The 13995-nt window shown below is 52.1% G+C and overlaps 2 protein-coding genes across 8 annotated transcripts in view; both read right to left on the bottom strand.

The window, feature by feature from the left end:
* The window catches only part of SFXN5 (sideroflexin 5), a 124670-nt gene extending 116284 nt beyond the window's left edge, over positions 1 to 8386 (bottom strand). The window contains exon 1 of one of the 5 annotated variants that reach the window (XR_006269381.1): positions 7800 to 7997. Coding sequence is in view for 4 of the 5 variants with exons in the window: in XM_043468189.1 (XP_043324124.1) it covers positions 7800 to 7901 (102 nt within the window). In the remaining variant the exon portion in view is untranslated. Of the gene's footprint in view, positions 1 to 7799 lie in introns of all 5 variants that reach the window. The other 4 variants (XM_043468189.1, XM_043468188.1, XM_043468190.1 and 1 more) reach the window with 4 other exon arrangements.
* A 1155-nt stretch (positions 8387 to 9541) lies between these two features.
* Positions 9542 to 13995, bottom strand: part of RAB11FIP5 (RAB11 family interacting protein 5) — a 40923-nt gene continuing 36469 nt past the window's right edge. For all 3 annotated transcript variants that reach the window (XM_043468183.1, XM_043468184.1, XM_043468186.1), the window contains 2 exons: positions 12023 to 12212; positions 9542 to 11736 (listed from right to left, as the gene is read on the bottom strand). In XM_043468183.1, coding sequence (XP_043324118.1) covers positions 11533 to 11736; positions 12023 to 12212 — 394 coding nt within the window. In that variant the 3' untranslated portion in view covers positions 9542 to 11532. The remainder of the gene's footprint in view (positions 11737 to 12022; positions 12213 to 13995) is intronic.

Here is a 13995-nt window from a genome sequence, read left to right as displayed (position 1 = left end):
GGATCAGCAGAGGGGAGGGCCTGAAGGAGAATGGCCTAAGGGAAGCAGCCTCTTGCCAATGATCCAGGAAAACATCCAGCCTCTGACTTGCCCTGTGGTCCGTCACTGTTTTCATTCTGTCCCGGCCTGCTGACCCTGCGGTATCTCTCCACCACTGCCACTGCATAGATGCCTACCAACCCCTATTGGACTAGCTGAGGGAACACCACATCGAACAAGCCCACAAGGAGCTGAGACCATCAAGAGAGACAAACAAGTAAAGAGAGAACTATAAAACTAAGTGAGGCATCATAACAGGCCCTGGGCACACAGCTTATTTCTCCCTAGTGAGTCAGGAAGCTTCCCAGAAGAGCTGGGATGGGCGGATGGATGAATTTACCGAGGAGAGAAGGGTATCAGCAAGAGCTCAAAGGCATGCAGGTTCTGGTCAGAAACTGCACCTGTCTCCTGCAGTTTATTCAGTCATTCACCAGAAAGCTACTGAAGACCTACTGTGTGCCCAAGGCTGTGCTAGGTCCTGAGAAGAGAGCAAAGTTGACTGGCTGGGGGAATGAGGCCCAGATTTCTAGCCAGACACTAATGCTTACTAACCAGGATGAGGAAAGCAAGAAGCGCATTGATTCAGTGGAGAGGAAGATAACAGTTCTGGATTGGTCATGTACACTTGGGACACCTAAGAGCCTTCCAGATGTAACTTTTCAATAAACACTTACACATAAAGGTCTGAGATTCCCTTTATGTGCACACATGACAATGTCCTAACCCAATCAGCCAAAGAACCTCCCCCCAACCCACCAGGGATAGACAAAGTTAGGCTTCCTGACTCACTGCAATGATGGAGGCCACACAAGAGGAACCATAAGGCCTTTTGTCAAATAGGGGAGAAAAACTGAGTTAGTGCAGAATCCTGGGGAAAGGTAGAGCAAAATTTAAACGAAACAGTAAATTAACAGGCTCAAGGCAAAGCAGGGCTGTGGGGAAGAGGGCTACACAGGTCTGGACTGAGAAGTAAGCAGAGGGTTTTGTTTCTTGAAAACTATAAAATTCAGTTAACCATGGCATGGGATCCAGAAACTTATTTGAAGCCCTGCCCTTGTATTGATTCTCTGAGTCAAAGTACCAAAGACCCACCAATCAAAAGCAGGATGTTTCATTCCTACTGCCAAGTAGAGGAGGTCATTCAACACCTGGTTCTATTAATAGAAGGATTGAGCCATTAGCCATTGCAGCTGCTGACTTTCAACACACCCTGAAAGGAGTTCAGGGCAGAGCCCTCTGTGTTCTGGGAACACTGGTAGAACAGGCCTGCAGAGAGTTAAGTATTTTTTTCAGGAGAAACTTTTTATGAACCTGGATTCTTACATCTTCCCATACTTAGAAAAGCACTAAACCCATTAATTAAGATATCTGTTCCTCACATATAGCAGCAACCTTCTGAAATATGTGCTTGATTACACATAACCCCTCTGCCAAAATCACACACATGCTGACCTCCCCCCTTACCTCTTCAGAGCTCTCTGAGAGGCTGCCTCCCAGACTATAGTCCTCAATAGACGCTAAATAAACTCAACTCACAGTTCTTACAGTCTGCATTTTTGTGTTTGTTTGTTTTCCTCAATGTTGACCCTGCTGATATAAACACCAAGTGAGTGAGTGACAGTCCCTCAGTTGTGTCCAAGTCTTTGCAGTCCCAGGGGCTGCAGCCTGAGAGGCTCCTCTGCCCACGGAATTCTCCAAGCAAGAGTCCTGGAGTGGGGTGCCATTTTCTTCTCCATTTAAGCAGCAAAGTTCCTGGCAATCCACAGCCTTGGAGAATGTGATTTCTCACTGAGTACAAAAGAACAGCTACTCAGTGAGGGCGGCGGGGGCACCTCAGAGCTGAGTAGGCCTAGAGAGAAACACTCTTCTTTCTAGCTGCCATTATGTGTCTGTCCTCCCAGCCTGATGCATAACATGGCAACCTGATCAGTTTTTATTTTCTCAACAGTTTAGTATACAGGGTCTTTTTTTTTTTTTGCCCTCCAAAATCCACTTTTTACCCCATCAGATAATCAGTGGATTTTTTTTTTCCTTCCCTTTTTCTTCACCAGAAGAGTGAGTCAGTCAAGCAATTTATTCCCTGTCCCCTCACAAGAAAGGTGAGTCAGCTACTTCTCAGCAGGGGCTCGCGGCCTGCTGCTTCCTAACTCCCAGGCCTGGCCCAGGAGAGCAGAGTCAGAGAGCTGCCTGGGGAGCAGCAGCCCAGGGCAAAGGCCTGAGGGAAACTGACAGCGGGCCTGTACCCAGACCTCTACAAGACTGCTCATCTGGATGAGGAATAAATACTCATTGTATTTATAAATACTCACTCACTCGCTGTAGCCCAATAGCAGAAAGGCAGGACCAGCTCCGTAGTCCTCAGCCGGTGGCACAGTGAGTCCCCTGGGTTTTCTGAAATCCAGGCTGTACACCCCGGATTCGAACTCTATTGGCCTGGGGTGGGCTCCAGGCGTGAGAGTCTGCTTAAAAGCCTGCCCAGGTGATTACTGTGCAGCGGGGATGAGAACCACTGAACTGGAAGGTGCTGACTGTCTCCAAGGCACAAACCAGCCCCGGGACCAGCCCTGCGGAACAGTCGCTCTCTAGCCTCTAGGACGTCAATGATCTAAAAACATAACTACCTACAAGGCACTGTCACTTCAGAACTTATTTCAGCAAATAAAGGAGAGACTTCCCCATTGCCTCCTGACTCTCAGCCCGCACAAACCTCTCCTCCCTGAAGTGAAGAGTGCATTTCTGGGCCCACAAGCTGCCCAGACCCCGGAGGGAACCCTCAACAAGCTACCTACTCTGTTCCTTGGTGGATTTGGAGCCCAGCACACACATAGAAGACCCATACCCCCAGTCATCTTAGCAGATAAGTGAGATTTCTGAAGGAACAAGGAAGTTTAATAATAATAAGAAGAAAGCAAACATTTCTGGATAGATTAAATCACAAATGGAAAGAATCATGTATGTGCTCTTCCTGTCCTGGGACCCCAACTTGCCAAAAATGGTGTTAGCCCTAAAGGAAGAAAAGAGTGGGTTCAGGAAAGGAAATGAGTAGAAAAAAAGTAAAGAGAGTGGTCAGAGCACAGAGCTCCCCATGCACTCTGGCCATCTCACCAGGTAACATAGGGCCACAGTTAAAAGCATGGACTTGAATTTTACACAAACAGCAGGGGACAGAGGATCATCTTAACTAAGCCTTCAGCCACATGCAGAATAAGAAAATTGTACAGGACAAACAACCCAGTTTCTCCAACAAATATTGGGTTGGCCAAAAGATTTGCCTGAAAAACTTGAACAAACATTTTGGTCAACCCAATAGAAAGAAAGAGGGATGAACCAGTAGATTAACATATCAGTCAAATATAATGTGTGGGCTTTGTGGGAGTCTGATTGAAACAAACCAATTATTTTTAAAACACTGTAAGGGAAATGTGAAGAGTGCAATGGACTGAACGCCTGTCCCCACACCCCCAAAGTTATGTTGAAATCCTAACGTCCCCACCACCACCTCAAGGTGATTGTTTTAGGAAGTGGTGTCTTTGGGGAAGTATTAATGTCCTTATAAAAGTAACCCCAGAAAGATTCCTCCTCCCTTCTGCCATGGGAGGTTTCAGCTAGAAGATGCTATCTATGAACAAGAAAGTTGGCTCTCATCAGACAATGAATCTGCTGGTGTCTTGATCTTGGACTTCCAGCTTTGAGAACTGTGAAAAATAAATTTCTGTTGTTTATAAGCTACCTAATCTACAGTATTTTGTTACTGCAGTCCCAACAGACTAAGACAAATAATGACTGGTTTGATGATATTAAGAAGCAATTATTTTAGGTGTGTTAATGGTATAGTGGTTTTGTTAAAACTAATTTAAAAATCCTCTGATATCATATGAAAAAGAAGGCACTTCACCTCTGTGATATTCTCTCCCTAAAACCCATAACTGTCTAACCATGAGAAAACCACTAGACAAACCCAAACTGAGGGACCTTCTAGAAAATACTGGACCGGTATTCTCAAAACTGTCAAGGTCATCGAATAGAAGGTAAGACTGAAAAACTGTCATAAAACAGAGGGCAGACATGACAACTAAATGCACTGTGGGATCCTAGCACAGAAGAATAACATTAGTGTAAAAAATAGTAAAATCTAACTGTCTGGAGTATAGTTAATAGTAATGCTGGTTTTGTATTCCAACAAATGTACCATGGTAATCAGAGATGATGACTTTAGGGGAAACCAGGTGAGGGTTATACAGGAATCCTGCTACTCGAATTCTGCACACATAAAATGATTTCCAATTTTAACAAGTGAATTTAGAAAAGCTAACTTAAAAGCCTTTCTTTTTTAGAGTTACCTATAGCAGGTATCGGAGAAGGCAATGGCACCCCACTCCAGTACTCTTGCCTGGAAAACCCCTTGGACAGAGGAGCCTGGTAGGCTGCAGTCCATGGGGTCGTGAAGAGTCGGACATGACTGAGCGACTTAACTTTCACTTTTCACTTTCATGCATTGGAGAAGGAAATGGCAACCCACTCCAGTGTTCTTGCCTGGAGAATCCCAGGGATGGGGGAGCCTGGTGGGCTGCCGTCTGTGGGGTCGCACAGAGTCGGACACGACTGAAGTGACTTAGCAGCAGCAGCAGCAGCATAGCAGGTAGAGTGAACTAATGGGCTACGCATTAAAATAATTCACTGATCGGGGGTGGGAGGCATAGAAATGATGCTGGCCTAACCCTGGTAATTGCTGAAGCTGAGTGATGGGTACACAGGAGTTCACTGACAATTGTCCTCAATTTTGTATGTTTAAAAATCTCCATAATAAAAAAGTTGACAATAAACAGAAAAACATAGACTCTGGAGCCAGACTGCCTACTGAATCTGTTTCTTTGTGTGCCAGTTTTATCACCTAGAATATATAGGATAATTGTCTCAACTTGTCTCACATGGTTGTCATGAAAATTAAATTGGTCAATACATGAAAACGTTAGAACAATGCTTGGCTAGCATCATCATCTTATGCGGAGAAAGATATTCACAGACCAAAGCCCACCAAAGCAAGCTTTCTCCACCCTCTGACACTGCTTAGAGCTCCTCCTTCCCCTGCCCCCTGCACAGAGAGATCCTTGAGAAATGAAAGGAAGGAGGGTTCTGGGGCACTCTAGGGAGTAAGGAAAGACTGTCCGGTCTTGCAGAAAGTGGTGTTATTGGTTAGTGGATTGAGAGCAGTGTCCCTGGTGTGGGCTCTGGGACTGAACCCTAGATTATGAACCACTCAGGGTTCAAGGGGCTGAACGCAGCCAGTGTGGTTGGAAGCAGGAGTCCAGAAAATGGATGGGGGTTTGAGTGGAGGGCAGCAGGGGTGGGCCATGCAGGTCTTTGGGGTCTTCAAAATAGAGGTCTTTACCTCAGAAGCAGGGGAAGCCACTGGAAGGTGTTTAAGAACATGTGTGTTGGAGGAGGGTGCAGCATCGCCTGAGCAGACCTGCACTGCTGGGGCTCTGCCATGCGAAGAGGAAGGGATTGGAAGGGGGCCAGAGTGCAAGCAGGGAGACTTGGCAGGAAGCTTCTGCAGTGGCTCAAGAGATCAGTGAATGGGAGCTCAGTCTAGGATTCCAGCAGTGGAGACAAGTGGATCTAAGAGCTATATGAGATGAAAATCCTGTTTGTATTTAGAGGGTGAAGGAGAGGAAGGCAAGTACACAGGGGACTCCGGGTTTCTTGCAGTCAACTTGGTGGCAGTTTGGGCTGCTTGCACAACCAGGGAGTCGTGTGGGAGGGGCAGAACTGGAGGAAAGACAGGTTCCTTAACATGAGTGAATATCACATGCACTGTGCTTTACACAGGTCACTAGGCTGGAGGAGAGCTGCTTCAAAAGCAAATACAGCAAACACTTGCTGCCCTCGGGAGTGGTGCCAAAAAGAGGTACCAGCAATGGCTGCCTCGACAGAGTAGCCTCAAGCATGTGTTTACGTCTCCAGCAGTGGTAACAGCGATGGGCTCCATCATTTGGAGCCACTAGGAGGTTCTCAAATATCTGTGTGTGACTGTCCCAGGACAGTTTCTGGGCAAAAATGAACCCATAAATTAATTCAGCACATTACTATGTGCTGAGCCCCAGCTCAGGGTAGGATGGAGACAAGCGGAACTGCAAGAGCGGCCCCTCCTCCCAGAGTGTGTTCACCAGTGTTGAGGGGGCCCAGTAATCACACAGAGTGGGGAGATTAGAGGACCACAGGGCAGTAAAGGGCAGACTGCAGTAAAGGCTGACTTATGAGGATCCCACTTGGGGTAGCCAAAGAGCTGGGCAGGAGGGGTCCCATCAGGAGATAAGGGAAAGAAGGGCGGAAGTGTTTAAAAGGAGGTGGGCCTGAGTCTTGAAGAACTAGTAGAATGTGGGGTTGGGGAGTGGGGAAGGGGTCAGCTAGTGAAGGGTCACTCAAGTCCAAGCACAAGCACCCCGACAGGCCATTCCAGGCAGCACCTTGCACTGGCAGGATGACATCAGTCTCGCCTTAGATACTTGCATGCTGAGATGGTTTATTTTTTAAAGGAATTAAAGTCTTGTTTAAAAACAGTGAGGATATTTTCTCAGAAGGCTCAAAAGCGCAGCTCCTTAATTAGCAAAGCTCAGTGCATCGCTTTGCTGGAACCAGTCCCTCTCCCACCAACATGATAATAACCAACCAATCAACCATCGCACCGACATTGGTACAACTTTCTTTCTTCCTGCAAACTTCTTTCCATCCACCTCCGTAGCGCTCCCCCCGCCCCCCAACCCCAGGCAAGCCTGATTCACTTTAGCCAAGTCTCTTTGCCCCTTTTCTTAACAAAGTCTATTTCCTCAGCGCTGGAGGCAGCAGAGACCCGGGTATGCGGTGTAGGAACGGTCCCTCCCAGGCTCTTGCCCGGGCAATAAGTCTGAACTGCGGACTCTCTCTCCTGGGCCGAGGGACAGGAAGAGACCCTATCGGGCGGACAGGAGGGTCCGAAGGAAAAAGACGACTGTCACCGTGCTCCGAAGAGCCATATAGGGTCGGACAGAGACGAGCGTTTCGTGGAGGTCGCAGCGGGTTAGGGGGCTGGGGTAAGCTCCCGGGGACGCGGACCCTCCGAGCTCCGGGGATGACACAGCGTTTCCTCTGCACCCCGGCTCTCCCCGCACATCCTCACTCCATCCCCGACAGGGCACCTGCCGGCCGACTCGCTGCATCAGCGGAGAGGACAGGGGTCGCCAGGCGGCGGGCACCCCTCGGCAGGCGGTCCTAACCCATCCCCACCTCGGACCTAGCTTGGGGTGGAGGGCTGGGAGCTGGGCAGCTCGGAAAGAATGTGGGTCACCAACCGGGGGGAAAGTTAGAAGGCATCTCGACCTCTCCAACTTTTCACCCAGGGCCGGATTCGAACTTTCCGCCTGCAGTGGGCGCCTGCACTGCCCAAGCGACCCTGAAGAAGCAGCTTGGATCCCGGGGCTAGGATCCCCGGCCGCGGCGGGCAGTGTCCAATCACAGAGCGACTCTGGCAGGAAGAGCTGGAGGGCGCGGGCGGCTAGGGAATGACGGCGCCGATGGCCAATAGGGAGCCAAGATATCAGCCCTCGCCCACCCCACTGACCAATGGGAAAAAGGTGACTGTGGCCGAGGTCCACCAGGCAGTAGCTGCAGGCTCCCTGGTGGCCGCGGGTCGGAGACCCTAGGGCTAAAGAAGCTTTTGGAGAGGAGTTTGCTCGCCCTGCCTGTGCCACCCACCGACCCTCAAGCCACAGCCCGGTCCTCACCTGCTGGAAGCGGGGTTTGCCCAGCTGGAAAGGCGGTGCATCGGTCGAGGCATTAGCGGCACTAGCCGCCGCCGCCGATGCTGTAGTCGCTGTATCCGCCATGGCCACTGACGCCTGCAATCTCCGGCCCTTTTAAAATGTCCCTCCTCGGCCCCCGCCACAGCTGCCTGTCCCGATTGGCCATAAGCTACCGCAGCAAGCCGAAGGCGCAAAGGGTTGTGGGGAGTGTAGTTTTTCTTGTCTCGGAGCTTGACAACCCTAGACTGCGGAGAGTTCCAATGACTCAGACTGGGTCTGGGTTCCCGCCGCTAATTTTGCAGGCGTCGGCAGCACGCGTGTACGTCTCTTAAGGTCTCAATAGGGGTCAGTCGGGCGACCCCTCGCTCGTACTGCCCCTAGAATTTTGAGTTGAAGCAGTGGGCGTCGCCCCTGGAGCTGCAGCCCAGAAGGACACTACTGATATGGGTCCGACCCTTGGACCAGATGGTCAAGGACTCCAGACGTAGTAGGGAAACCTTGGAAAGTTTTTACGAAGAATCGCACTGCAGAATCTTCATGCAGGTCCTTCTGTCGCCACGCTGTCCCTTGACTCTTGCTCTCCAGTCACCCTGATTCAGCTCCTGGAGCGTTCTGGGCGCTCGTCACCATTGACGCAAAAGATATTAACTTTTGGCTTTCGCCTAACACAGACTCTTTCTGGCTTCAGCCTAAATATTGCGTTTCCCGATCCTCGACCTGCTTGGGCAAAATCTTACATGTTCCTATCAGCCGGCACTTTCCTTGCAGCCCTTGCATTTATAATTATTTATGGTTTGGGGCATCTGCCTTTTCTTCTGTGAGGTCCACAGGGCAGGAGTTGTGACTTTGGGACTCATTGCTAAGTCCTCAGTGCTGAGAGGGCTCAAGCAGAGACTCAAATATCCGTTGTTGTAAATTAAAACAGCAGGGGCTTAAGAGCCTGGCGGCCTTCTCTTCCTCTGGCCAACAGAAGAGCTCTTCTGGGTCCAATTCCAGGGCAGGAAGAGAACTGGGATGAGGAAGGGGAGTTTCAGAAATGCTTAACAACCAGCAGGTACAAGGAATTTCCCTTAAGCAAGAGTACCACCAACTGTAGAGCAAGGCACCAGCGGGGATAATAAACACACTCGTGCAGAACAGACTAGCAGATTCCCAGCTGAATTATCTGGTCAGTGAGCCAGACCAGGGGAGGACTATGGGAAGGACAGAGGGAGAGCTGCCTGCTTTGCCCAAGAGGGCAGTAGAAATGTTTGGTTTTGACCTTGGGAACTTCCCTCCCCGCTGACCAATTTGAGTCTCCTCAGGCTTATGGTGAAGTGCAGGGTTGGCTCATGCCTTCTGGACACTGCATGATCTGTAGCAGTCAGTTCCTCATCCATGTTAAACCACAAGAAACAGACTTTTCCTAGCTGTGGAGAGTCTAGCTGGCCATGAAGAACCATTTGTATCTTGGATCTGTATCTCACCCTTCCCTACTAGACTAAGTGGCTTGAGAGTAGGAATCAAGTCTTGAAATCTCTCTGTATTTCCCACATTACTCAACAAGTATGGGTAACCTGGGGATGAGAAAATACCCAGCCCAGCCCACTGGACAACACTGTGCTGCTGCCCCTGAGGCCAGGGGCACTATCATCTGAGAACCCCATCATCTTGATTAAAGGCTGCTTTCTTCCTGAAGAAGCCTCTTCGTATGCCTATCAACAGTAACACAACAAAGCCACCTACAGTATGTTAATTTTTTATTCATCATAAAGTGCTCAAAACATGAAGAACAAGCTCTTTATAAACAGGCGTTACAACTAGGAAGACAAACAGCTAAAGCAGTACTGTGCCTGCTCCCTGCCCACTTCACCTGCAGCTCTCCTCCAAGTTGCGCCAAGGAGCAGAAACAGCCACAAGAACCCTGGGCTTCAACCCAAAACTCTTTTAAAGAGACCTCTGCCCTGGGCATTTTGGAAGCCCACAACCAAGGCTGAGCGGAAGACCAGGGTCAGGACTGGGACTGAACAGAGCCCAGAGGAACATCAAGTGAAGAAGTAATCCCCCTCCTCCTGACCTGACACCCTCAGTGTCAGTGACCCCCTAAACATTACCAAAGTCTTGAGCACCCATGGACACGCCTCATGTGTGTGATTCTTAAGGTCGATGAGATGACAGGGGCTTTGGCGAGTGATTCTTAAGGTAGATGACATGACAGGGGCTTTCCCCCGTGTGTGGGGCGGCTCTACTTCATCCTAGCGGAAGGAAGACATCGCCCAGACAGCACATCCCTTCCCGTGGCTTTCCAAGTGACCCCACAGGCTGTCTCATGAAGAGGTGGCCACAGAGGAGCTCTCACATTTTCAGGGGCCAGAAGTATCCCCCTTCAGCAACTCCTCACCCCACAGTGTTTGCTAAGGCAGAGTGCCCCCAGCCACCAAAGATTTGCCTGCAGATGCCATGGGGAAGTCTGTCATGTCTTCTGCAAGCAAACCAGAGGCTGTGTCAAAGGGTAGACACTTTGTTTCAAAGTGCACTGCAGTGAAGCCAGGCAAGGACATGGGGCAGAAGGGACAGGCTGGTCAGCAGCTAGTGGATGAATGGGAGGGCAGGAAAGGCTTTTTCCTAAGTATAGGCAGGGTGGGACCTCCCACTTCCAGAATGTGGTTTTTATCCTAAGACCCTCCTCAACTGGGGAGGTGGAGGAGATGGCAAGGGGGTTGAGGGAGCAGCAGCAGCTTGGCCAGACCCTAACTTGGAATTAATTCTATGGCAAGGGGCAGAGCATGCAGCAGCACGGCCCTACCCTCCTTTCCCACTCCCAGGCTCCCAAGAGATCCAACCCCATGTGCTCAACAGGAGGAAAGGGGAACACCAATTAGGGGGAGAGGTCTACATCCAGAGGCTTTTGACCCCACCCACAAAAGGCACATTTTAATTGGTTTTCAAAAGTTCAAACCCTGCACTAGCAGGGTTTTGGTATCAAGACAGGCAACGAGAACAGAGCTGGAGGCTTGATCCCCAAACATAAGCAACCCAAAGCCCGGAGGTGAGTGAGGAGGCTCTTTCCCAACTCTGGCCCCAGCTCTCCACACATTCACACGTGACACTCACTCGATGCAAAAGTCAGAAGAGAAGGGCGGGGAGTGGCCTCCGTCTTCTCCCTCCATCCATGCTGCACTAGCTCATGAAACAAGCAGACTCGGACATGGCAGAGAAAGACTAGACCATGAGGCTCCCTGCTCCCTGGGGAATGGATGTGAGGCTATAGAGTAGGTACCCTGGTTGCCCACAACTCACAGACAACTGGGCAGCTTGGTCCCTGCCACAGCCCCAATAATACTAGGAGCCCTCCATAGGCTGGAGGGAGGTGGAGAGGACAAGGGCTTAGCTGTGGAAGAAATGGGGGTAATAAAGCATGTCCCAGGTACCACATCAAAGTGGAGCTCACCCTGGTTTCATCTTGAGGCTAAATTCTTTGCTGATTCCCTGGAGCCCCCATAGCTAAGGGGTATGAAAACAGGCAGGTGGGAAAGACCCAGAGCTCCCAAAGACACACAGGTTGTCCACAGTACTTGGTGCCAATGGGAGTCCACACGGCCCCCTTTCCAGCAGCCCCAGCTGGGGGAGGAGACAGGGGGAACAGGGTGGGACTTAGTTCAGCGGGAGGGAGGGAGGGAGTAGCCCTGTGGGACTGCAGGTCTGTGCCAACCCTCCGGGAATTGGGGTGAAGGGGCTACTTGGGGGGGGCGGGGGGGATCTGCAGCAGCGTGGGCGAGCTCTCCATGATCCGCACCAGCAGCCGGTCGATGTAGCTCTCCAGCTCCTGCACATGCTCGTCCCGCTGGCTCAGCTCCCGCTCCCGCTGCAGGAGCAGACCGATGAGCTCGTCGTGGGTCAGGTGGTAGTATTTGGCCGACTGGTCCAGCACACCCGAGTCCTGAGGCCAGACGGAGGGAGTGTGGGCAGAACAGCCTCGGGGCCACCTGCCTCCCCACCCACAGCCCCGTTGCCCAACCCCGGCCCTCGGAGCTGCCTCTGTCCCCGACGCCAGGGACAGCCTAACTGGCTTCAAGGATCTGGCCAAGTGGGGCCAGGGGCCAGGCCTGCTTCTTGCTCCAGCCTGCCTGGCACGCCTCCCCCGCCCCCAAACCTCGAGACGCCTGGCATCTCTTCAGAGCGCCACACGTCTGGTCTGAAACCCCAGGCACCCTGCCGGACCTCACCTTCAGCCTCTTGGCGTCCGCAGTCTGGCCAACCTGGGGGGCTGGCGCCACAGGCTGAACGCTGCCGGAGGTGACCGTCTTGAGCTTCTCCAGCCCGCTGCTCAGGGCCGTGCTCAGACTGGAGCGGGACTGCTTCCGGTCAGGGCTCCCCTCCGCGGGGGCGGTGCTGAGGGGCTTCACAGGGTGGGGACTGTGAAGACAGGCGGCAGTCGCGTTACGGGGAGCACGCGTGGCACAAGGAAGAAGGGGCCACCTCCTCTGTGGGGCCTGCAGGGCTCACCACAGGCGGCCCCTTGCCCGCACTGCTCTCCGCTTCCCACACCCGCCCCTCCCCACCCCCCTCCCTCAGACCCTTCCCTCTTCACAGAGACAGCCCAGGCGGTCCTACAGACTTCTTTGGACCTAATCCCAGTCTTAAGTCTTTAACCCCAGAACCCTCACCCACCCAACTCCCTGGCTCCTTCCTCTTCTCCATTGTAACTTTTTCCCAGGAAGGGGGATTCCCAGCATGTAGCTCTTTTAGTGCTAGAACCGGAAAGGCCAGGCAAACCTGTGGTGCCGGGTCACTGGCCTACCTCACTCTACCCGTTGCTTGCTACCAGCATTTCCACAGGCCTGAGAAACACCCCCTCGAGCTTGTCTGAGCTTGTCTTGTCTAGCCACCCCCCTCAGTCATCTCCGCCTCCTCTTCCTTGCCTCTCCAGAGCATGCGGACTGCATTCCAAGTTCCCACCTTTCGTCAACTCCTCAATCCGTGAGGACAGTGGCCCCCACTGGCCTGTCACAAGCGTCCCTGCTGAGGCCGCCGAGCCCTCGGCTCTCACTCACTGACCTCTCTGTGGCCCTCCCCTCGCACTGCTCACTTACTCTTCCTTTGGGCTGCTCCTTCTCCCTGGTTGGAAACCCAAAACCTCTGTCTGGTTTCCAGACACCTGACACCTTTGCAGTCTCAGCTGAGGGTCTGCCTCTCAGCTCTGTCCCCAACCCCTGCTCTCCATCTCCAGCCCAGACTTCAGCCCTGAGCTCTAGACCTCTGTAGACATTGCAGACTGGCTCCTTCAGGGTCCACACTCGCCTCCAGCCTGGCTGCCCTTTCCTGTGCTCCCCAGCAGAGAGTGTCAGGCACCATTAGCTTCTTATGGCTCCAATCAGAAACCTAGGAAGCCCTCTGAACGCCCTCCTTCCGCTTCAGCCTTGACAAACATCAGGCTCTGCTGCCTTCTCCTACACTATCCCCTCCCCTCCAAGCCAGCACTGGGTAAGCCTTTTTCCAGCCACACCCAAGTGCCCACCTCCAACCGCTCCCCCATCCGCTGTGGATGACGGTCTCCCCTCCCCAGCAGCTCCCTATCAAAGTGTGTGTGTGCCAAGTCATTTCAGTCTGATTCTTTGTGACCCCATGGGCTGTAGCCCACCAGGCTCCTGTGTCCACGGGATTCTCTGGGCAAGAACACTGGAGTGGGTTTCCACGGCCTTCTCCAGGGGATCTTCCCAACCCAGGGATTGAACCCTGGTCTCCTGCAGTCCTGCACTGCAGGCCGATTCTTTACCACTGAGCCACCAGGGAAGCCCCTATCGAAGTAAGAAAACACACTCTCCACCACAAACGGGCCCCAGGTGTCCTCCTGCCCCTGCTCGCCCTGTCACTCCAGCCAGAGGAAAACATGCTCTCCTTCCCCTTCAGGTTCTTACAAAAGCTGTTCCTCTGTCTGGAACACTGTCCCTCTGCCTGATGGCCTGCTAACGCCTGTTCATATTTCAAGGCTGTGCAAGTCCATTTCTTCCAGGAAACCTTCCTGATCCCCTCCATGCTTACTGGGGTGACCCTCCTCAGAGATCCCCCAGCTCCCGGTACCTGTCACAGGTACCCAAACTGCAGGCACTAGCCTCCAAATCGACTCACCTGCCTCTAGAGCATCTCAAACTTTTCACTTACTTCACAGAGGATTTGGATTATTCAGTGGGAGGAAGCA

Source organism: Cervus canadensis, chromosome 5 (assembly GCF_019320065.1).
Source record: "Cervus canadensis isolate Bull #8, Minnesota chromosome 5, ASM1932006v1, whole genome shotgun sequence".
NCBI lineage: Eukaryota > Metazoa > Chordata > Mammalia > Artiodactyla > Cervidae > Cervus > Cervus canadensis.
Note: the sequence above shows the minus strand (reverse complement) of the source record. Positions and strands in the feature narration are given on the sequence as shown.